This window comes from Neofelis nebulosa, chromosome 3 (assembly GCF_028018385.1).
Source record: "Neofelis nebulosa isolate mNeoNeb1 chromosome 3, mNeoNeb1.pri, whole genome shotgun sequence".
NCBI classification, from domain to species: Eukaryota; Metazoa; Chordata; class Mammalia; order Carnivora; family Felidae; genus Neofelis; species Neofelis nebulosa.
In genome coordinates this window covers 114,793,093-114,817,745 of record NC_080784.1, presented here as the reverse complement: position 1 = coordinate 114,817,745, position 24,653 = coordinate 114,793,093, and the positions used below count along the sequence as shown (strand labels likewise).

Sequence of the window (24,653 nt, the reverse complement as noted above, 5' to 3'; positions counted from 1 at the left end):
ACTGGCCTGAGCCTACCTATCTGGGATTTTAAAATCTCCCCAGGTGGTTATATAATGCACAGCTGAGGTTGAGACCACTGCATTAGAGCTTCTTCCTGATGTCTAACTGATATTATTTGCTAAAAGCTTAGCTATGATTGAAGTAAAGTTGTGTGTCTAAATTTTAGTACTAAAACCCTCCCATCTCTGAGCTATAATCTTAACTGAATATAGCCTGGAGAGACCACTAGGACGTTGGCATTGAGTTGGATATATTCTTTACCTTCTTCTGCGTACACTGTACAGACAATGAATTTAAGAGATCTGAAGAAGTGATGTGTCTAAAGAATTTTCCGAATAATTTCCAATGAGAAAGCAAATTTAGCTCAGCATTTACCTTAGAAGTATGTGAATTTACCTTAAAATTATAACTATAGAAGCTTACCTTAGAAGTATAACTTTCTACTATGATTTCTTTGCAGATTCAAAACCAGGAACTTTCGTAAAAGCTTTGTAAAGCAAAATGTTGGCACTTCATGTTTCATTTTCCTTTTGGCATAAAGTAACAACATACCAGTTATGGATTTTAGAGTGATTTTTTTTCTGTATTTGTCAAGAAATTTTTTTACAATGAATGCATATTACTTTTATCATTAGAAAAGATGTTATTTTTAGGGGCGCCTGGGTGGCGCTGTCGGTTAAGCGTCCGACTTCAGCCAGGTCACGATCTCGCGGTCCGTGAGTTCGAGCCCCGCGTCAGGCTCTGGGCTGATGGCTCAGAGCCTGGAGCCTGTTTCCGATTCTGTGTCTCCCTCTCTCTCTGCCCCTCCCCCGTTCATGCTCTGTCTCTCTCTGTCCCAAAAATAAATAAAAAACGTTGAAAAAAAAATTAAAAAAAAAGAAAAGATGTTATTTTTAAACTAAAATTAACATTTACATCATATGATCAAAACTCTAAAAAGTATGCAGAAGGAAATGCATTTGTTATTAATTGTTGCCTCCAGATGGCTGAGACTATGAGCAATTAACTTTTTCCCTCTTGCTGTGTTTTTATATTTTCTAAATTTTCTGCCATAATTATGTTACTTCTATAAAGGAAAAATACTTATTTAAACATTAAAAATTCACCATGGGTTCATATAAATCACCCAAATATTCTCAATAAGTTTTATTTTATAAAACCAATACAACCATTTAAATAGTATTCTGGGGGCGCCTGGGTGGCTTAGTCAGTTAAGCATCCGACTTTGACTCAGGTCATGATCTTGTGGTCCAGGAGTTGGGCCTTGCATCGGACTCTGTGGTGACAGTTCAGAGCCTGGAGCCTCCTTCAGATTCTGTGTCTCCCTCTCTCTTGCCCTTCCCCTGCTTGTGCTCTGTCTCTCTCTCTCAAAAATAAACATTAAAAATATAGTATTCTGTTAAAAATGATTTTATTTTATATTTTTGATTTAAATTCTTCACAATTTAAATAATTGTTTCATTCTCAAGGGGAGAAATTTTGTTTTTCTAACTTGATATTTCCATGCAAGGAGGTATCACCAGAAGCTCTTTTGGCATTCTTTCTCCTGTTTTGTTTTTTTCCTCCCCTTCTTCAAGCCTCTTTTCAAAGAGGAGTTGCTAATGTGAAAGTCAGGTGTCAACTGGATCCTAGTTGCAGTCAACAGACTCACAAACTTGAGTCTGCCCCCTACCTCCTGCACTGCCCACCTCATGGATTGGTCAGAATTAGATGACTTCCCTGATGTCTGGTCTTGTGTGACCAGGCTAGGAGGGGGACAGGCTGACTTGTCTGATCTGTGGGCGCCTGGGTGGTTGTCAAGGCTGTTTGCAGTCCTCTGTTTTCAGTCTCTTTGTCTATCTAGCTCTTCATCCCAATAGTTCCCAAGGCTAGAAGGGGGGGAAGCATGAAGCCTTATTTTGGTCTGAGTCCAAACCATATTTGCAAATCCATCTTCACCAGGGCATCTTGTAGGCTGAAACTTACTGTGCTTCCAGTAATAAGGGTTGTCACTGTTATCTCTATGTAGGTATGTGCGGGTTGTGTTTATGGGCTATTGGAGCAAAATCTAGAAGGGGAGTAGACCATGGAGTAGAGGAGGAGTAAACTGTTGGTACCCCCAGCTTCTCATACATTCTCCTAGAAGCATTTCATGGATGACATCCAGCAAATGTTTATGGGGTGTCTACCATGTGTAAAAACCCTTTGGAGTGGACAAAGTCCTCAAAGAGTTCACAATCTAAGTGTGCATAAGTGTCTTTGTGGGTGAGCATGCTTGTCTGTGTGTGTATGTTGTTCAAACTTGCACTCAACTAATTATAATGCAGTGTAGTAAGTGGTAGAAGAAAAATTAGCAAAGAGCAGTACGAATAGAGAGGAGGGGCATTTGACTCCTCCACTCCTTAGCTCATGCCAGACTTCCATTTTCAGTAGACAAGTGTTTGACAGCCTGTTATAGAAGTACATGACAACATGTCAAGAGATTTTGGTCTCAGTCTGTTCCACCACTAACTGGGATACCTTTTTTCTATGGGCCTCATTTTCCCTATTTTGGTAACAAAGGATGTTAGAGGTGGCTTTCCGTTATTCCTTATAAAATGCTGTGATTGATTCCTTTCAGTGGATGAAAAATTAACTGTAATTTGCAATTCACTGCCAATCATAACACATATTATCTTTGAGTCAAAAGACACCTTAGAAGTCATCTGGTACAACACTCTTAATTCACAGAGAAGGAAGCCAGCGCCTCCAGAAGGATGAGTGTTTTATCCAAGGTCAGAGCCATTATTGGTACCCAGGTTTCCTTACTTCAGTGCAGCCTGATGTTAGACTAGAAGAACAGAATTTGGTTAAGAGTTGCTGGACTAAATGCCCAGCAGAATTTGACTCAGTACAATCAGCATAAAACAAATGTATGCAATCCAAGGGATTTCAGGTGAGATACATTCCCTTGAGCAATCAACTGGACATTCTTGGCAGGAGGCAGTAATGTGATTGGGGAAATATCTATGAATACCGTTCTTTCTGTGCCCCAGAAATGTCACCCTTCTCAGGAATGTGACTAGCTGGGTGTTTAGAAACATTAAAAAGCATGTGAAATAGACTTCTAAGATAATGAAAAATTTCCTCTATTCATTTTAGAGTAAGTAGTCTGTTTACAGTAGATTAAGTAAAAGGCATATTACTGGGTTTTGGTGAGCTTGGTGTTCTCTCTTGATTTGTTTCTCGATTTTATCAGTGACTTTTAGGTGAATGTTAAGTACAGAGTCAGTAACTGTGAGTTGCTCCAAGCACTGTGTCATGCTGGAAAAAACAAAGGAACAGAGCCATCAAATGAAGTTCGGGTTTAAAAATAATTCTAGCAAAGATCAATTTGTTTAAATAGTAAGTGAGTCTAAGCACCAAATTCACTCCTGTGCCCTCTGACTTTGCTCTCAGTTGGCCTCCTCCTTGTACCCATCCAAGAACAGCATGGACAGCTGGGGTAGAAAACAGGGTGTGTCTCTGGCTACGGGGCTCAAATGCCACACACTAGATTCTCTCTCTCATCGTGGCATTTGAGGTTGAGATCCACACGTTGGCTTTGTTCCCTAGGCAGCTGGGAGGTTGTATGGGGTCACAGGGCTTCTCATGTGGGTACATGGCTTCCCCTTCCCAGTGGCCTCATTTCCTCTGAGGGTAGAAGCAATGCATTTCCATTCTCCTTTAGTATTCCTCAGAATTTTCCAAATGATGAAGTGGGGTTTTTACTTTGGGATGATGCTATATTTGGGGAATGACTTGTATGGGGGAAAGGTACTTCACATAACCATCAGCTTCACAGAGGACTTTTCTGTTATTGGGTTTTTGGAAACTATTTGTCTGTGGGTAGGTTTTTGAGTCTCTATTCACACACACACACACACACACACACACACACACACACAAATGCATGCACACATACTGCAGGATGTTTTCATCTGTTTGTTTTTACTTTTAACTTGATAGTCATTCATTTCTTCACTTGACAAAGATATACCGAGTGCTTGCTCTGTGCCAGTAACTATCTCTTTATTAACAAGATGTACGTTTGGTCATGTGACTTAGCAATCTGATAAGAGTACTTTGGAGTAGTTCCCTCTGCAATAATTAACTTTAAATAAAAATAAGCCAGTCATCCACATGAAAAGATGCTCAACATCACTCATCATCAGGGGAATACAAATCAAAACTACAATGAGATAGCACCTCAAACCTGTCAGGATGGCTAAAATAAAAACCACAAGAAACAACAGCTGTTGGCGAGGATGCAGAGAAAGGGGAACCCTCTTAAACTGTTGGAAGGAAAGTGAACTGGGGCAGCCATTCTGGAAAACAGTATGGAAGTTCCTCAAAAAGTTAAAAATAGAACTACCTTATGATCCAACACATGCACACCGAAAGAACACAAAATACTAATTCAAAGGGATAGATGCACCTCAGTGTTTATAGCAGCATTATTTATAATAGCCAAATTATGGAAACAGCTCAAAAGTCCATCAACTGATGAATATATATATATATATATATATATATATATATATATATATATATATATATATATATTCCTACACACACACACACACACACACCATGGAATATTATCCAGCCATAAAAAAGAATGAAATCTTGCCATTTACAACAACATGGATGGAGCTAGAGAATATTATGTTAAGCAAAAATAAGTCAGCCAAAGAAAGACAAATACCATAAGATTTCACTCATGGGTGGAATTTAAGAAACAAAACAAATGATCGTAAGAAAAAAAAGAGAGAGAGAGGCAGACCAAGAAAGAGACTCTTAACTGTAGAGAACAAACTGATGATCACCAGAGAGGAGATGGTGAGGGATGAGTGAAATAGGTGATGGGGATTAAGGAGTGCTTGTCTTGGTGAGCACCCGGTGATATTTGGAAGTGTTGAATCACTAGATTTAGTTTTTATACTTATTAACTAATATTATACTGTATATTAACTAACTGGAATTTAAGTAAAAACTTAAAAAGAATAAGCCAGTCATTAAGCAATAATAATTTTAGAGAGTCATAAAAGGAAATGGGAAATATATCCAAGGGCTATTCCCAGCATCGGCTTTCTTATTTGTGTGATCATGAGTTTATTAATGTACTTGCTCTTCTCCTAAGAGTGAAGGAGTTCCTTGGCATGAGAAGTAGAACATGATTCCTATGGTGCTGCAAGAATGATTCAAACTACACCAATCCCTTCAGATAAATGCCAGGCCTACTATAAATATTTTTCAAATCCAGAAGACCTCATACATGAATTATCACTGATACATTCAAAAATGATTTCTAACTTTTGATTCTATGCTTTTGGTATATCTCTCAGTAAATGTAAAAGATAAAAAATTATGTTTTTCCTCATAAATGTAAAAATTTTTAATTTACAGCCACAATTCCTGCCTTTATCTTTTGATCCCTAGCCAATCTAATTCAGATTTGACTACCCTCTTGGGGGCTGTTTTCTATTCAGGCATTTATTTTTTCTCAAAGAATGGTGAATCAGGAGATCATTTGTTCTTGTTGAAGACTCAGATGTGGATAAAGATGATTATATATCTAGGGGCGCCTGAGTGGCTCAGTCAGTTAAGTGTCCAACTCCTGATTTCAGCTCATATCATGATGTCATGGTTCATAAGACTGGACCCTGAGTTGGGCTCTGTGCTGGTGTGGAGTCTGCTTGGGATTCTCTCTCTCCCTCTGCCCCTCCCCCACTCATGTATGTACACTGTCAAAATAAACATTAAAGAAGATTATTATATAACTAATATTTCCTATACATGAAACATTCCACATGGAAATTTGTTTTAAAGCTCCATAATCATATTACATTACTAGGTTAACACTTATCTGAGGAAAAGTAAAATATTTAACAGTATTAAGACAAGCTTGATAGGAAGTGATGGAAAGTCTCATCTTGAAGATACATAGTGGTGGGCCAACTCCAAATATTCTCAAGAGAAATTTTAAAGGAAATGCTTTAGTAAACCTATACCTATACATAAAAAATAGACTAAAAAACTACTTCAGGTGGAAATATGAAATTATCATATAAAACAGTATTAAGTGTATGTTTCCACCCACATATGCCTAATTTCAATAATTATGTCAAGTAACCATGTCCTTTGTCAGTAATTGTCAGGGAAAAACTGTCCTGTCAAGGCTTCTTTATGTTTCTCCTCCTATGTTGGAAATATGTAATATGTTGGATACAAATTAATTTGCTAATAATGGGGAAGATAGAGATTTGAAATTTTAAACCAAGCATCCTTTGGAGAATCATTCCATCTTATGTCTCAGGTTTTAAATAGAATGTATGGGGGTGCCTGGGTGGCTCAGTCGGTTGAGCGTCCGACTTCGGCTCAGGTCATGATCTCACAGTCTGTGAGTTCGAGCCCGCATCGGGCTCCATGCTGACAGCTCAGAGCCTGGAGCCTGTTTTGGATTCTGTGTCTCCTTCTCTCTCTTACCCTCCCCCATTCATGCCCTGTCTCTCTCTGTCTCAAAAATAAATAAACGTTAATAAAAAAAAAATTAAAAAAAATTAAATAAATAGAATGTATGTTTTGGACTCCTGAATGTTCTTGACATGAACTATTGAGGCTACAATGAAGAATCCTTACCTGTGAGGTCTTGAATTCCAGGTGGAATTTTGAGTAGTTTAAATGTGGCTCTGTTGGAAGCAGAGAAACATTCTAAGGGAATTCCATTATTTTAATTTTTTAAAAATATTTATTTTTAAGGGGGAGAGGGGCAGAGAGAGAGAGAGAGACAGAGAGAGAGAGAGACAGAGAGAGAGACAGAGAGAGAGAGAATCTGAAGCAGGCTCCAGGTTCTGAGCTGTCAGCAAAGAGCCTGCCGCAGGGCTCGAACTCATGAACCACAAGATCATGACCTGAGCCAAAGATGGACACTTAACCGACTGAGCCACCCAGGTGCACCTTACTAAGTTTGTTTTAAAATTACAACTTTAGCCTTAAAGATTGGGACTGGCTGGGAATGTGAAAGGATCAACATGGCTTTGGGTAGAGATTTACTACATTGTCCTTGGAAGAAGAAAAGAAAAAACATAAAAAGAAACGGTTAGTTCAAAGCCCAAACTCCTATTTTATGGATGTAAAATGTCTAGGTTATTACAAGATTATCACAGTTTTCAGCCATGCTCAGATGGTTCTTTGTGTAGGCTGTTCAACAGTGTTGGACCAGCCAACAGGAGGGAAGGCCAGACTCACAGAAGGGTGCTCATCTAGAAGAAAGCAACACTAATGATCCACATAACCTCTTGAATTTGTGTTATATTGCAGAACGCCTTATCAGTTCAGTAATTCAAGTCACTCTACCAAGATAATTAAATTATGTTTAATTTTTTAAAGTATACAACAGTGACCTCCTATTTTGGTGTCAGTTTTTCAATGAAGTTTGGATTATGGGCAAAAAATAAATACATAAAATTACAACTTACACAACCAAATCTTAACTTAAAAAGGAAGGAACACCCATAAACTTACTGCTTATTCAAATAAATCACTATCAGTTTTTCTGTGTCTTTTATCTGTTTTACAAAAATAGTAAGTACTATAATTGTAGGACAGATAAGCATTTGTATTTTTTCTATTAATACTGCAACAAACATTTCCCTTTTAATGAGTATATCATAATCTCATAATTTCTTAACTATTTCTGTTATTGTAAATGAACACTCTTTCTAATTTTTGCTACCATTAGTAACATTACAACACCTTTTTGTATGATTATAACTTCTTTTTTTTTGTGGAGAGATTATTCCTTTAGGGAGAAATTGCCAAGTGTGAAATTACATGGTCACCGCCTATGAATATTTTTATGGCTCTGAAATGTGTTGCCAAATTGCTTGCTAAAAGAGTTGTACCAAATGCAAGTTGGCTTTTAAAGGTCAGACTTATTTTGATACAAGATCAACATATGTGTTATATTAAACTGACCACTTAACTGGTGAGAAATAAAAAATATTATTTCCTAATATATAGAATAGGAATATAAGCCAGGAATCATGCCAAAGTCTGTTATACTGTGAGTGGGCCAGGCAATCACAAATCTCAGTTCTGTTCATTTTGGTCATAATTATAAAGTGGATCCCTTCTGGAAGTTATATTTTGGAAAAGCTATAGCCTAAGGCCCAGATAAGATAATCTCAATGCTTCTTTTTGCCTCAGCACACTTCGGAGGACTGAGGCCATCATTTTACTTGTTTATATGCATAGTGAGCTCAATTTTATTTTGTAATTTCCTTCATTTGAGAGGATTAAGAATGAAGATGATAGTTAGTTCCCAAACTCCCTGGAAGCAATGTAATTTTCCTTTCAATAAATAAGGCAGTCAGATTCTGATGCATAGTTTAAAAATACCACCCACAAATTTTATCTGTACAATGCCACAGTTGTATAATTTTGTTATTCTTGGTTTAGCAGATATATTTAATGCAAGGGCTAAAATGAATACATGAATGCATCCAGGGAAACTGGAGCCACAGGTGACCTATGAGAGAATGAATCCTTTCCATGGCATAGATTTAATTCAGGTGAGCTATCACAGGATCTGAGATTCAAGTGTTTAAACAATTGTTCCAAGATGTCTTGGTCTCAGCAAAAGTGGCTAAATCCCTTCCTCTCTTCTTTCTCCAATATATGTAAAGTCTTTGTGTAGAGTTTGGAATAACACCATTTATTGGTTATGCCACAAACACTTGCATTCATTCTTCAGGTTGTTTTCTTACATTCACATTTGACTTCCCTGTCTTGAGTACTGAATTAAACTTCCTTGATGGTCAGGACATCTATTTATTTAATGTAATGGCTGCGTCTTTTTCTTATTATCTCCGGGCACATCTTTATGGATCACTGAAAAAGACTACTTCATTTCTCAAACAACACAACCAGCAGCCAGAGGGACCTTATCAGGTGGAATTCTCAACATAGGGGAGACACCAAGAAGTTGGCAAAAGAGAATAGGAGGATGGATAGGGTAACTCATATTTTCCTGTTGGTGCCCTGGTCGCAGGAGCTGGCATGGGGGATGGGTGCCCATCTTGGCATTATTAGCAAAATAAAAGAAGTCCTAGAGACTAGTGGTTTAGGCACAAGTTCTAGAGTCAGACAGACTAGGAGTGTGTGTCTATCTCAATCACTCGATACCATTTCCATCACTCAACAGCTCTGAGACTTTGGGTCAGATCCTTAGCTTCTCCAACTTCAGATTTACCCTCCATAAAATGTAATTAATGTCTACTTTTCATAGGGCCAGTTAGAGGTTTTCTTTTCCAGTCTTTTTCTTGATGTGGCTCCTGACTGATGGCTGATATTTGGTAGCTGATATTTGAGAAAAAAACATGACTATGTGTCTTATTTTAAAATTCATCTGGTATTGTGGGAGAAACACATTAGACTTTGGATTCATTGAAAAAAACTCCTTATATAATGAAATATTTAGTAAGGCTGCAGGATATTAAGTCCATATATAAAACTCAATTTTATTTCCATAAAGGAGCAATAGACAAATAGAAAATAAAATTGGGGGTGCCTGAGTGGCTCAGTCCGTTAGGCATCCGACTTCGGCTCAGGTCATGATCTCACGGTCTGTGAGTTCAAGTCCCAAGTCAGGCTCTCTGCTGACAGCTCAGAGCCTGGAGCCCGCTTCGGATTCTGTCTCTCTCTGCCCCTTCCCCACCCACGCTCTGTCTGTCTCTCAAAAAAAACATTAAAAAAAATTTAAAAAAAAGAAAAGAAAATTGAAAAACTATTCATGTATAGGAACATTCAAGAACATAAAATACAAATAAATTTAACAAAAGATATGTAAAGCTCTACACTGGAAAGTGAAAAACATTGATGAGAGAAAATAAAGAAGACTTAAATGGAGAAATATAAACTGTTCATAGACTGGAAGACTTATTATTGTTATGATATCGTTCTTCCCAAATTGAAGTATATATTCAGTATATACATATGTGGAGAAAAATAAACCTCTACTCCAACCTCACATAATATACAAAAATTAATAAAGATGAATCACAAACACCAACATAAAAGCTAAAACTCTAAAGTGCCTAGAAAAAACCATCAGAATATATTGAGCCTGGAATAAGCAATAACTTATTTGAAAAAACACATACAAAAAATGTAACCATAAAGAAAAAAATTAATAACTTGGACTTCATCAGACTTAAAATCTTTTGCTCATCAGTGACACTATTAAGAAAATGAATGGACAAGACATGGCTTGGGAGAAAACAATTGTAATACACAGAGCTGATATACATATTTATATATTTGAAATGCACAGATATGAATTTATATCCAGAATATAAAGAACTATAAGTTAAAAAATTAAAAAAAAAATTTTTTTAAAAACTCAATAAAGAAATGGGCAAAAGATACAAATAGACAACTGACAAAAGGTGAATCATCAATTAACATAAGAAGAGATGGTCAACACCGTCATTCATCAGGGAAAGGCAAATTAAAATTACAATGTAATGTTAAGTCACACTTATTAAAATATTTAAAATTAAAAAGATGGACAATACTAGATGTGGGTGAGGATGTGGGAGAACCAGAACTCACATGTGTTGCTGATAAGAGCACAAAATGGAGCAGCCCCTTTGGGAAAAATGTTTGGCAGCTTCTTATGAAGTTAAACATAGTTAAACCCTAACCTATGAACCAGAAATTAGGTATTAACTGAACAGAAATAAAAACATTCATTGAGCCAAACCTAAAAACAATCCAAACGTCCATCAATAGGTGAATGGATCAACAAATTGCGATATATTCATACTAAAGAATACTAGCAATAAAAAAGAAAGAAGTACCAATACATGCAACATGGCTGAATGTCAAAAAACATGTTGAACAAAAGAAATCAGATACAAAAGCGAACCTACAGTATGACTGCATTCATATCAAATTCAAGAACAGATAAAACCGAACTACGATAGAAACTAGAACAACGGTTGCCTGTGGATGGGGGTGGGACTGACTGGAGAGAGCACAAGGGAAAATTTGGTGGTACCGCAAACATTTTACATCTTGGTCATAGTGTTTGTTAAATGTGTACATACATTTACCAACATCAGACTTTGCGCACAAGATCTGTTCTCTTTACATAAATTTTATTTTACTTTATTTTATTTTTGGAAAGACAGAGAGAGAGCGAGCGAGTGAGGGCGCATGTGAACAGAGGAAATGGGTGGGGGGGGGCAGAGAGAGGGAGAGGGAGAGAGGGAGGGGGAGGGGGAGGGAGGGAGAGGGAGAGAGGGAGGGAGGGAGGGAGGGAGAGAGAGAGAGAGAGAGAGAGAGAGAGAGAGAGAGAGAGAGAGAGAATCCCAAGCAAGCTCCACGCCCAGCACAGAGCCCAATGTGGGGCTCAATCCCATGACTGTGAGATCATGACCCGAGCCAAAATCAAGAGTGGGATGCCCAACCAACGGGTCCACTCAGGCACCCCTGCATGAATTTTATTTTAATAAAAACAAAAAATGAATGCATCTAAATTAGAAGTCAGGCTGGGAAAACCAAATGAAAGCAACTTAATTTATTTTAGTTCTCTGGTGTTTGAAATTTTAAAAATATATCATTTACTCAAATATTTTCCACCATCCTTCCAATTTTAAGTGGTAAACTATGATTATTTACCCCCAAATAATTTCTCTCATTGGAGGTAGAAGAAAGATACTGTTTCACAGTTTTATAAATACAATAAGAACAAAGGAAGAACTGCAAACTGTGGTTTGCATTTTCATTAGTTTCCAACAAGTAGTTTGAATGACATGAAGTTTACAGCGTCTCTAGTACTCCCGTCAGCCTTCGAACGCTCTGTACTTAATAACAACTATGCGTCTTACAGATTCGTCGGAACTCAAGGTCAGGGGAAAGATTGTACCCTGGATGATTTAACATAAAAAGCCAGAGGTTCTTTCCCTAAACCTTACCATTTTTAGAAGTTAAAAATACCTGAGAGAATGACGACGGAGGTATTGCTGGAGAAGATCGTCAAGAGGATCTGACCGCCAGTTGACCCGCGAGCGGAACCACGCAGTTAGAGGCTCCTCACCTCCTGTCCTGGACTTGGAATATACGTTCCGCTCATGGTTCCCGTAGCCGGAGCCATTTCAAAGATGCAACCTTGAAAGAGCAAAGTGTTGTTGAGACTATCTGTACAATACGAACCCAGGTAAGGCTTCTGTATAAACTCTTAACATTTTGGCGAGTGAGTGCAGAGGTGCACTCGTCTTGCAGCCTCCTGTGTTAAGCCTCCTATGTAAGTAAGTTTCCTTGCTTATTAAAACTGCCGCCTCCCTAGCTTATCCTAAAATGTGTGTAAAAAGCAGGTATTTTACGATAAAATTGTGCAGTGCATGTTCTATGTGGAATTCAGAGGAAAACCCATATTCAGTGATTAACAATGCCAAAAATGCAAGTAATTAGCCATCGTTCAAGTAAAATTGTGGTGCCATTTCTCTTTTGTGGTGTTTTAGACCTTTGTTGCCCCCAAATTCCACTTTATTGGAAATCCGTTTTCCACCTGGTCTTTCTTGACATGGTTTCCCCCCCTACTTTAAATAGATTCTAAGTAAGATTCTGAATTTCAGGAGTAACAACAACAGTAACAAAAAAACTGCCACCTGTCAATCTGGAGTGGCCTGCCTCTTTCTTCTGTCTCTCCTAGCCCAGGATGCGTGTACAAGGGCCGGTTTCAAATTTCACCCAAGAAACTCCTCAGGTTGCAAACAAACAGGCATGCTGAGATTATGTAAATAAATGCAATGCAGTCTAAAATGAGCTGTTCTTTTAGATTTCAATTTTGTTGCTGCCTCATAGAATTATAAATTATAGATTAGAGATTGCTCTTCTTTTTTATTTGTTCAGTTTCTGGAGTCTTGTTTCTTCCTCTCGGTCAGAGGAACCTTTCTAGGTGACTGGGATGGACTTAACTAAAAAGTGGAGAGTGGGCAGGATTCCTCTTTTACTCTTGTTTACCAAGTGCTTTTTAAAATCTGATTTCAGGGGCGCCTGGGTGGCTCAGTCGGTTAAGCGGCCGACTTCGGCTCAGGTCATGATCTCGCGGTCCGTGAGGTCCGTGAGTTCAGGCCCCACGTCGGGCTCTGTGCTGACAGCTCAGAGCCTGGAGCCTGTTTCGGATTCTGTGTCTCCCTCTCTCTGACCCTCCCCCGTTCATGCTCTGTCTCTCTCTGTCTCAAAAATAAATAAACGTTAAAAAATTTTTTTTTAAATCTGATTTCATTTGGTAGAAGTATGGCATTAACTGATCCGTGCGTTAAGTATAGCATTGCTTCCCTGGAGAGTGGATAGTGACTCCTTTCTTTTTCTTAAAAAAAAAAATAGACTCTTTCTCATAAAAGCAGTTTTAGGCTCACAGAAAAATTGTGCAGAAAGTACAGAGAATTCCTGTATTCCACCCCACCCCGCCCTCGGTTTCCCTATTATTAATACCTTGCATTGGTGTTCTACATTTGTTACAATTGATGAGCCAGTATTCATACATTATTATTATTATTATTATTATTATTAACTGAAATCCATAGTTTAGAGTTCACTCTTGTACATTATAGGGGTTTGGACAAATATATAATTATGTAATGGCATGTATCCACCATTATTGTATCATACAGAATAGTTTTACTGCCCTAAAAATATTTTGTGCTCCCCCTGTTCATCTCTTTCCACCCCAACCCCTGACCACCACTGATCTTTTTACTGTTTCCATAGTTTTGCCATTTCTAGGATGTTATAAAGTTGAATTCATGTAGTATGTAGCTTTTCAGATTGACTCCTTTCACTTAGCAATACACATTTATGATTTCTCATGTTTTTAGTGGCTTGATGGTTCATTTTATTCCTGAATAATATTCTATTGTATGGCTATACCACAGTTTATTTATCCATTCTTCTCTTGAAGGACATCTTGGTTGCTTTGAACCGTAGGCAATTATGAATAAAGCTTGCTATAAATATTTGTAGGTTCTCTTTGTGGATATAAGTTTTCAGCTCATTGGGGTAAATACTAAGGAGCACAATTCCCCTTCTTTTTCATTAAAACTTTCACATCTCTTATTTATATCTTGATAAATTATAATTTGCCTTTTGTGGCTAACTCTTTTGACTGTGTCTCTCCCAATTTCTTCCCTTGAAACCATTTCAGTTTCTGCCACATATGAATCCCAAGAATGCCAGACACATGCCAACAGCTTTCTCTTTGAAAAGCAAAAAAAATGTTTTCAAACTTGTAGGAACTACACTGATTCACCTTACAGTCATTGATAGAGGTAGTCCATGAAATAGTTTGTTTCTGCAGGTGGATGTTAAGTGCTAATAGTTACTCTTAGCAAAATACACTGCCTTGTCACTTGTGGTTCCTGCAGTCATATACACACGTGTAGTTAAGTTTTGCTCTTTCTTTTAATGATGCCCCAGCCTGTTTATTCTGATCAAAACCACTGCTCACAAGGAGACAATAATGACTTTAGAGTTCATATACTCTGAATTGTGTGTGATACTGGGAAAATCTCTCAGCCTTTCTGATCTCCAGTGTCCTCGTTTGTGAAATGGACCAATAATATCCACCTGGCAAGGTGATGTGGAAGATTGGAGGTGATGTGAATAAAGCATCTACTTCCTATATGCCTGGCTCATTGGGAGCAATCTATAGATGATGTGGTGGTGGTGATAATTAATAGCAGCTGTGCATATAGCAAATAGGTAGCCCAAGAGAATTAGATGCTTTGTGCTTCAGTAGGAAAGTTTTATCTGGAAAGTAAGAAGGGTGACCAACACATATAACCATGTCTCCCAATATTCCGCCCCCCCCCCCGCCGTTTCCTACTGATGTCCAGGTATACTTAAAAACATTCAGAGCTGTCTCCTTGCCATTAATGCCTAATTCTCTTACTGACCTGCCAGCAGGTCCCATCGAGCTGTGTCCCATCAGGATCTAATAAAAAAGCATTTCTTTTCTTTGTCCGCTCCTGTTCCACATTCTATTGTCAGCATGCTTCTTCCTCCCCATGCTTATCTGAGATTTCCTGTGTATCACACAAAGCTTCACTGCATGCTCCAGTCCACAGTTCGTTGCTGTTGCTCCTTCCTTCCTGACACCCCCAGAATAATTGGTGACTGGCCATTCATTAGCTCATACTCATAAACTATATTTTGTTGTTGTTAATCCACCTAAGCAAGCTCTTGAACTTAGGGGACCATGACTTCTATTTCATGTACTCCACACAGTGCCCTATCAGATATAGATGTTTAACTAATCAATGAATTAGTTAATTTAACTCAATCCCAGAAACTAAGTGGGTATTTCTCTCATAAAACTGATTTCTGGGCAACTTTAAAATAAGGAGGACATTCATTTGCCCAGGAGAGGTTCAGTTTTATCTAGGAGTAAGACTATGGAGCAATAAAATATCCCTGCAAGTCCTTTCTGGGTGGGTAGCTGTCTTAAGATTTTGCTATCTGGGAAACCCTGGATTGTCTGTGGATTAGCTGAGATTGATCTTTCACATCAGTCACCAGTCTTGGCGTCCACCATAGCCATGCTGACGCTGTCATCTCCTAAGGGGCTTATGCTCAACATTAATGATAACATCAGCCCAGGTGGCATGTGATTGGGAAAGTGAGCCTTTTTACAACCTAGAATAATATGAGAGATATTCATATCCAAATAGAATAAATATAGTTGTGGATTACTTCCTATTTGTGTTCATATCACCCTCCTCACTCCTCTCGACTAATCCAGCTTGATACTTGACTGTCCTTCTAATTGTTGTCACCTGTAACACTGACAATGCATTTTGCTGAAGGGAAAGCTTAACAAGGTTGGTAACTTAGTGCAGGTTATTTGGAGGACACTCATGCTGACTCTTGAGTCCAAGTGAGTTCAGAAAGCAATGGAATATTCCGTACATCCCCCCACATGACTTCTGCTGCCCGCCAGGGTCTGTTTCTCCTGTAAGAAATCAGAGCTGTCTGGCAGAGGCCGGCTAAAATCAGAGAAATCCTGACTTTAGCTGTTTCAGAAAGTGACCCAGTATTTGAGGAATGATGAAGACATAATTAAATATGAGTAAAAGGCTTGGAGTTCTTCCCGTTCTCTTCCAGAATGGGTGTTCACTAGTGTGACTGTTATTTTTGTGACTATCACTTTATCTACATTTCGACTAGCACTTGGAACACTACCTCTGGGCAACTTACATGAAAGCTTGTTTTCCAGGATGAAGTAAACTGGCAGAAATTTCCATTGTCCATCAATTCTGGTGTAAATGGTTTGCCCTTGCTGGATATTTCTGGGCCCTGGGTGTCTTCCCGACGAAATAACTGCTGTTTCTCCAAGTGCAAAGTGGTTGAGGAGATAGCCAGTGGATGCTTCAGGCTTTTATTTTCTATCCCTGATATGTGAAAAGATAGCCTAAATTGTCTGAGAAGGGACAGTATTCAGCTCTCCTGGATTTCCAGTGCTTCCCAGATTTTGCACTATTAGCTTATTTTTTCCAACACGGCTCTATAATAACAACCCACTCCTTTCCCTGCACTCCTGGCCCCTCATGATGTTTTATTATGCTCATGCTGAAAGAAAAGGTGTCTGTGCATACTGTATCTCTTCATTTGGCTTCAGGGATTTCCCTTTGATTTGGAAAGAATAATCTTTCAAATTCCGCTATAAAATATACAGGAGAGAAAAAGCGATTAAGTTCCAGGAATGTGCACTGGTGTTGACATTGTGCTCTAATACTGCTCCTGTGAATGATCAATTACTCCTAAGTCTAAATTATTGGCACTGCTGTTCACCACGGCAGCATGGTTTAACTTTGTTTCCATTAGGCTCAGTCGGTTGAGCGCCGACTTTGGCTCCGGTCATGAGCTCACAGTCCGCATGTTCAAGCCCTGTGTTGGGCTCGGAGCTTGGAACCTGCTTCAGATTCTGTGTCTTCCTCTCTCTCTGCCCCTCCCCTGCTCTCTCTCTCTCTCTCTCTCTCTCTCTCTGAAAAATAAACATTACAAAAAAAAATTAACTTTGTTTCCATCCTTCAAGACATTAAAGCCTAGTCACTATTCTACAGGTACCTCCAAGACACCGGGAGCAACTCCACAGCCCCCTAACTGCTCTCTCCCTAGTTCTGCCCGGAATATTTATGGTGAGTAGCCAGTTATCTCCTCTCTGGCAGCCGTCCCTGCTTTCCTGTAGCGTGGAATTGCCCACATTCACATTTGCAAACAGAGGCTCACTCAAGTGTCACTAAGGGAGAGAGGAGGTGGAGCCAAAAGGGCTTTAAAAAGGAAAGGGAGTCATTCTACTTTTCATAAAGAGAAACTGTTTGGGGAGCAATCCTGTCTCTGTATTTCTCCCTTCAGCCTCATCAAGGGTCGTTGTTGGAACTTTCCATCACTTCTTTCCTTTTCTCTCTCTCTAGCCGTTGCCTACACCGTTCTGCCTATCATAGCGAAGTCAGCTGCAGGCTTCCAGAGTGTGGCTGTTCAACTGCGAAATTTGTCATAAAGGTGTCAGGCATTTCTTAGGGACTTGGACTTCCCAAAAACATAGAGAAAGAAATCTTTCCCGGAGTGTCCCTTTCAGGCTGTCTTGAGTTGAAGGAGACAGAACTGGAGGACTACAGCAAAACAGCGGATTAAAAGATGCCCCAGGGCTGCAGGCCAAGCCAGGGGGACACACTTGGGGTCAGACGGACCGACTTTGCCCGGGCTATGCTCGAACAAAGTCAAGTTATTTTCTATTGAAAGTTCAAGCCCATCAAGATTATGCTGCTCTTCCTTATCATTCTGTTGCCAGTAGTTTTTAAATTTAGTTTTGTTAGTCTCTCAGTACTGCAAGGCTGGGACTGTTCTGAAGGCTCTTCCTCAGGAAAGGGGAATTCTACTTGTGTGGGTAAGTAATCTCATGAAAAAGCATTCATATCTTCCCAGAAACTGCCTTCAAATACCTGTTCATTCTGTTTTGTATACTTGGATATGTTTTTATGATTCGTCTTTGGGTGTATATATTGGCTTAATTTTTGTTTTCTAATGCATGTATATTTCCTTCCTGGTTGTTAGAGGTAATCTGCTACCAACTATAAAAATTCACAGCTCCCGAACTGTTCTTACGTGTGTGAGGGAATATGTTCTCATTTATAACTAGCTGAGCATTTCATGTAAACCTCTGTCTTTATTCTGACATGAAGAGTAATACTCAGTTGGTTAGCTTTATATTGGAAGCTGAGGAAACAGATGGAGTTTTTTTTTTTTTTGAAACTGTTTCTATGTAAGCCATAAAGGGAAAAAAAATCCTTTCTGATAACTTTGTGTAAGAACTCAGAATTTGCTAAAAAACAAAACGAAACAAAAAAAACAAACAGTGAAAAATGGGAAGGGAATAGGGAACAAATGTAATTCTGAAATTGTGAAAGTTAAGCCAAGTTTCACGTTAAATCTCCTCCCCTCCCTCCCCTCTCCTGCCCTTTCTGGATCTCTGAGTAACAGGTGCATTGTAACCTTGAGCACTGCTAAGAAATAACAGTGAATAAATATGCCACACCCCCTCTAATATTAAGTGGGTTTCTAATCAAGGAGAAATAGGACTTTTACTGAATGCAAATAACAATCCTGCCTAAGGACTTTGCCTGAAAAATCTCTCTCTCCCCCTCCTTCCTCTTCTTCTTCCCCCTTTCTCTTCTTTCCTTCTCCCCTACGCCTCCTCCACTTCTTCCTCTCTCCCTCTCTCCCCATCTTCCTCTTTCTCTCTCACCCTCTCTTACTGTCGATTCATTTTATTTATTCCTTGGGTATGTCTCCAACCTGCTGCTCGAACAGAGCAGCCGTTTCCATTCATCAGAGGGCACTGACTGCTCTAACATACCTATCCTGTCATCTTGACCTTTTGTAAAGGGGTCTGGCTCCCAAAAAGAGGTAGGGTGAAGGAAACACAGTACAGTTCTCAGACCAGAAGCCTCTGGAAGACAGCACCAAATAATTGGAATAAAGAGAACAATTCTGAGTCAAACTGCCGACTTTGGGCTCCTGCCCTGGCTCTCCCATGAAGGAAGTTACAGATGAGGAAATCAGGTACTCTTGCTCAGAATTCGGGACTCTGTCTCCAGGCAGTACTCATTGTAACAAGTGAGCAGAGCCCTAGGGCACTGGAAGGAAGGACTCAATTCTAGTGATCTCTATGTCTCCAGCACCTAGAACATTTCCCCCTTGATAGTATATACTCTATACATTCTTCCTGAATGAATGAGAAGTCTCTCCCTGACCTGCTAATCATATAGTCCCAGAGAATAGCTATAAAAAGGGGGTGACAAAGGCCAAATGACCCCATGAACTGATTACTCAGCTGTTGGAGCAGAAATAAAAGCTTTGGGACAATTATGTCAAGTGGACTGGAGCCTCTCTGGGGTGGGAGAATTTTCTGAGAGTAGTTGGCACGTGACCAGGGGCGGGCATTGCCATCTGCCTAGGATGTGAGGGGAGATGGTAGGAGCCAGTCAAGAAGCAGAATCCGAGAAAGCAAAAAAATTACAGAAATGAACTGTTACACATAGCTTTAGAGTCTTAGGGGACAACCCGATTCCCGCCAGCAAAGGAGCTTCTGCCTTGTGCTCCTCCCTGCTGGTGGCTCAGAAGTGCCTTCACTAAGACTGGTTGCACCAAATAAACCTGAAGCCCAGGGTAGAGATAGTGTGCCACAGAGTGGAAGGTTTTAAAAGCGAATGTACCTCATTTCAAATCCATTCTATCTATTTACTACTGGAATGTTGCTGGGAAATAATAATACCCCCCTTTCAGGATTGTTGTGAGGGTCACATGAGATGACACTGACATGCACCTAGCACAGAGGGCTGTGGATTGTGCTCAGTACATGTCCTCTTGTCTAAAACACCTTGATCGAATCATACCATGAGATGCCTTATTTGAACAGTGGCACAGACCCCACAGGGTGTGGAAGGTCTGGATGCCACTTTGTGACTCTGCCTCTGCCCCCTCGTTCCTTGCCAAGTCACTGGTGTAACCCCCCTACCTTACACTCCACATCTCATGTTAGCTGATAACTGCCTGGGTCACACCCTGTGCCCCCCGGCATTTCAGAGGGTAGTATTTCTCCTCTGTAAATAGATAGAGTGCTATCATCTATTTTTTTTCTCCCAACTAAATTCTACTCACCTTATTTCTTGCCTTTGGCATTGAGACAGGCCACCTCTGGCCAGCAGGAAGAATGCTTTGTGGTCTGACAAGATTCAGGTTACTTTATGCAAGGTTGTCACTCATGTGACTGGTAGCCAGATAAACCTCTTGGTAACACAGCATTGGGTTTTCTTCTCGTTCCCCACTACCCCTCCTGCCTTTTTTTTTTTTTTTAAACTAAATGACTATTTTATTACCCTCTATTTGAGCTAGAATAGGTGAAGAGTGCAATGAGGAAAACTGCTGGCAAATGGCTTCTGAACTTTCAAGCCTATTTGCCCTGGAGGGGAAATATCAGCTGAAAAAAGAAACTTTTCCTGTTTGCTGTGTGTACCTGTATTATTTATTTGAACTTTCTTGGTAAATAAAGGGTGAGGAAGAAGTACAGGCCAACCTTGAGACAGCTGACTGCAGGAGGGATCCTGGGACACCAAGTTAGCCAACCGGGGAGATCATGCTTAGTAAACAGTGAAATCCCCGATTTCAGCACTGGCTAAGGCTTGCTCAGCTTTCCAGTCATGTGCAAAGCAGAGTAATTCCAGGATCACAGCCTTGTTTGTTTTTACAGCCAAGGTTATGCAAAAGTTTTTTTTTTAAGTTTATTTATTTATTTTGAGAGAGAGAGAGAGAGAGGAGAGAGAGAGAGAGAGAGAGAGTGGGAGAGTGTACGAGCAAGAGTGGGGCGGGGAAGAGAGTGAATCCCAAGCAGGCTCCTGTGCTGACAGCACTGGGCTCGAACCCGCAAAACATGAGATACTGACTTGAGCTAAAATCGAAAGTTGGACACTTAACTGACTGAGCCACTCAGACAGCCCCAAAGTTTTTTTTTAATCTAACAGCAAAGAAATTATAGAAATGATCTTTTATGCATACCATGTGAATGAAACCACTCCCTCAAGTACTAAGTGGTTTGTGGTTTTTGAGGGGTAGTAGAGCTTAGTGGTAAAAAACTCAAGTTTTGGAGATAGAATGGGGTTCAAATCCTGTTGCTTGTGTATCATGTGTCTCATTTTCCTTGCTGCAAAACAGAGATAATTACTCTCTCCTTCCAGGATTGTTCTCGGGATTGTGTTAATGTATTTGTTTTCAATGCTGGCCGCACATTACATTCACCAATGTCCAGGTTATTATTCTAGTCCATCTGGGTCAGTCTCTTTTGCGGGTGAAATCCAGCCATCGTTTTCTTTGTTATTCTCCCTTGGCAATTCTAATGGCCATAATGGGCAGCTTGAGTTCAGGACCACTAAATTAATACATATGAAGTGCATAAAACAGAGCCTGGCACATAATTAGCACTCCATGAGTCTTAGCTGCTATTAATATTTTTATTGTTTTCAAGATTATTTTTATTGGTGGTGATAGTATTTTCTAACTATGGCTTAGTTTCATCTACAATAGTTGAATTTTTTTTTTTAATTTTTATTTATTTTTGAGACAGAGAGCATGAATGGGGGGAGGGTCAGAGAGAGAGGGAGACACAGAATCAGAAGCAGGCTCCAGGTTCTGAGCTGTCAGCACAGAGCCTGACGCGGGGCTTGAACTCACGGACCGCGAGATCACGATCTGAGCCGAAGTCGGACGCTTAACCGACTGAGCCACCCAGGCGCCCCTTGAATTTTTTTTTTGTACACAGAAAAATGTCACATTGAAAAACTTGATAGTTTTACATTTAAAAAGGCAGTCAAAATAATTTCAACATTTATAACATATTTTTGTAATCAGGAGAAATGTTTATTAAAAATATGAAAACATTTCAACCTGTTTTGAGTTAGTGCCCTTGTGGAACTACAGTTCCAGTGCTTGTCTTTCTGCTTGTTAGATTTCTTACCAGTCATAATTTTATTTTTATAACAGTAGCGAAAACAAGCCACTTGAAAATGATTATTTTAATTTTTTTAAGTTTATTTATTTTGAGAGAAAGAGAGTATGAACAGGGGAGGGGCAGAAAGAGAGCGTGAAGGAGAATCCCAAGCAGGCTTAGCGCTGTCAGCACAGAGCCTGATGCAGGGCTTGAATCCCTGAACAGTGAGATCATGAACTGAGCTGAAATCAAGAGTCCAATGCTTAACCCACTGAGCCACCCAGGCACCCTGAAAATGATTATTTAAATTCTTGCATATTTTTTTCTTATATTTGGAACCAATTTCTCTAAGATTTTTTAAAAAGATTTTATTTTTAAGTAATCTCTATACCCAATGTGGGGCTCGAACTCATGACCTTGAAGTCAAGAGTCAGACACTCCTCTGACTAGCCAGCCAGCTGTCCCTTCTCTAAGATTTTCAAAGTTGTTGAGGGCATATAAAGAAATGATAAAATAATTATTTAAGCGAATTTACATTTTTGGGCAAGTTGGGTTGTCCGAATATTCGACATTCAGTTTAGAAGTTGGAAGGTGGGAATTCTTTGCTTGTGTTCAGGAGACAGCAAGTAATTGTCTCCCATTAAAAGTAAATGGACTAGTAAGTTGGCTCATGTAAATTCAGGATCTGGTTTTACCAGATACAAATTTGCCTTCATGAAAATCCACTTGAGATCATTTCTTATTTAGAGTGAATGAATGGTCTTTCTTTCTTTCTTTCTTTCTTTCTTTCTTTCTTTCTTTCTTTCTTTCTTTCTTTCTTTCTTTCTTTCTTTCTTTCTTTCTTTCTTTCTTTCTTTCTTTCTTTTCTTTCTTCCTTTTTAACATCAATAGTCTCCAATTCAGTCCCATCAAGTAAACGATTAAAATGTGGGCATACGCTCTCAGGATGTGTCTGTTTGTCAGTTACTTACGTGCTACTGAGAACTACAACTATGAACATTACACAACACATAATATTTCTAATATTTCCTTTCCACACAATAGTGAATCTTCATCCCGTCTCTAAGTAGTACACATCCTACATGGGGGAGACTGTTCTAGAGAAGTAATAACATGATGGAACAAATGCTTTATCTTTTTTCACTAATCTCTGTTCACTTAGGTATGAAGAGAGAAACAAAAGGATTGCTAATTTCTTTTTCAAGTACAGGGGACTTATTCATAGTGAATGACTTTTCTCAGAGTGTATAAGAGAAGAAATAAAAAGGCAGCAGGGCTGTGCTGAGATTCTTTCATAAGGACCAGAAGGCCATACCACATCTCTAAGGATGGGCTGGAGTTTCTGATATTCCAAAGCTCTATGATCTGCTGAGGTCACTATGTTTTCAGTTGTTCAAGAAAAATATCCTATTCTAACATCCTATGTTAGGGGAAACCCAGTGTCTCCTCCCTTTATCTTGGAGGGTTCCTGGACTTGGGGACAGTGATGTGGCATGTAAGGCTCTGTTCCCTCTGGTCCTTCCACTGAATTACTCATCTACTCTGGGCCTCACTTCTCTCACATGCTGACCCTTTCCCACATTCCATCACCTCACACTGGACATTACCCTGTTTTATTTCTCACAAATAAGTCATAAGGGTACAGACTTTTAACTAAAGGCTTTCGGTGAAAAGTTCTAGCCATGCCCTGAGCCAACACATTAAACAAAACAAGATATTTTTCATTCTAGGTCTTGAAAGGTAAGTGATTATTCTCTGTGGCAAAGACTTACCACTCATCTCTTTTTCTTGGCATTAGCCTTCCACGATGGTAGCTGGCCCCTCTTTCTCCCTGGGTTGTGTGATCTGTACCTAGCCCTCTTTCCTTAATCTATTAGGTAAATCTATTAAGGCCTTCTTAATCCTTATGAACATTTTATTTATTTACTTCATTTGTATTTCCAATATAGTGAACATGCAGTGTTATATTAGTTTCAGGTGTACAATATAGTGATTCAACAATTCTGTACATTACTCAGTGCTTATCATGCTGAGTGTACTTTTTTTAGAATTTATTTTTAACATTTACCTAGTTATGAGAGAGAGAGACAGACAGACAGAATGAGAGCAGGAGAGGGGCAGAGTGAGAGGGAGACACACAGCACTCGAAGTGCTGACAGCACAGAGCCCAACGTGGGGCTCGAACACATGAACCGTGAGATTATAACCTGAGCCAAAGTTGGACACCCAACCGACTGAGCCATTCAGGAGCCACTTGATAAGTGTACTCTTAATCCTCTTCACCTGTTTCATCCATTCTCCCCCCACACTTCCCCTCTGGTAACCACCAATTTGCTCTCTATAGTTAAGAGTCTTTTTTTGTCTCTTTTTTCCTTTGTTCATTTGTTTTATTTTGTAAATATCACATATGATCAATTCATATATTTGTCTTTCACTGACTGACTTATTTCACTTCGCATTATACCATCTAGATCTATCCATATTGTTGCAAATGGCAAGATTCCATTCTTTTTTATGACTAATATTCCTTAGTATGTATGTGCAGTGTTTCTTAGTATGTATATACACACATACACGCACACCACTTTTTTTTTATCCATTCAT

The 24,653-nt window shown here is 39.3% G+C and overlaps 1 protein-coding gene, 1 long non-coding RNA gene and 1 pseudogene across 10 annotated transcripts in view; 2 read left to right on the top strand and 1 right to left on the bottom strand.

The window, feature by feature from the left end:
- The window catches only part of LOC131507205 (uncharacterized), a 61,699-nt gene extending 49,522 nt beyond the window's left edge, over positions 1-12,177 (bottom strand). Inside the window, exons 1-3 of one of the 3 annotated variants that reach the window (XR_009259386.1) lie at positions 11,983-12,177; positions 6,641-6,690; positions 425-528 (exon numbers count right to left, since the gene is read on the bottom strand). This is a non-coding gene — a long non-coding RNA (uncharacterized LOC131507205). The remainder of the gene's footprint in view (positions 1-424; positions 529-6,640; positions 6,691-11,982) is intronic. The other 2 variants (XR_009259387.1, XR_009259388.1) reach the window with 2 other exon arrangements.
- LOC131507204 (small ribosomal subunit protein eS27-like) lies at positions 7,033-7,283 on the top strand (annotated as a pseudogene).
- Positions 12,178-17,366: 5,189 nt separating the features above from the next.
- The window catches only part of EGF (epidermal growth factor), a 95,854-nt gene continuing 88,567 nt past the window's right edge, over positions 17,367-24,653 (top strand). For 4 of the 7 annotated variants that reach the window (XM_058721659.1, XM_058721657.1, XM_058721658.1 and 1 more), the window contains exon 1: positions 17,368-17,954. In XM_058721659.1, the coding sequence (XP_058577642.1) occupies positions 17,828-17,954 (127 nt within the window). In that variant the 5' untranslated portion in view covers positions 17,368-17,827. Of the gene's footprint in view, positions 17,955-24,653 lie in introns of all 7 variants that reach the window. The other 3 variants (XM_058721663.1, XM_058721662.1, XM_058721660.1) reach the window with 1 other exon arrangement.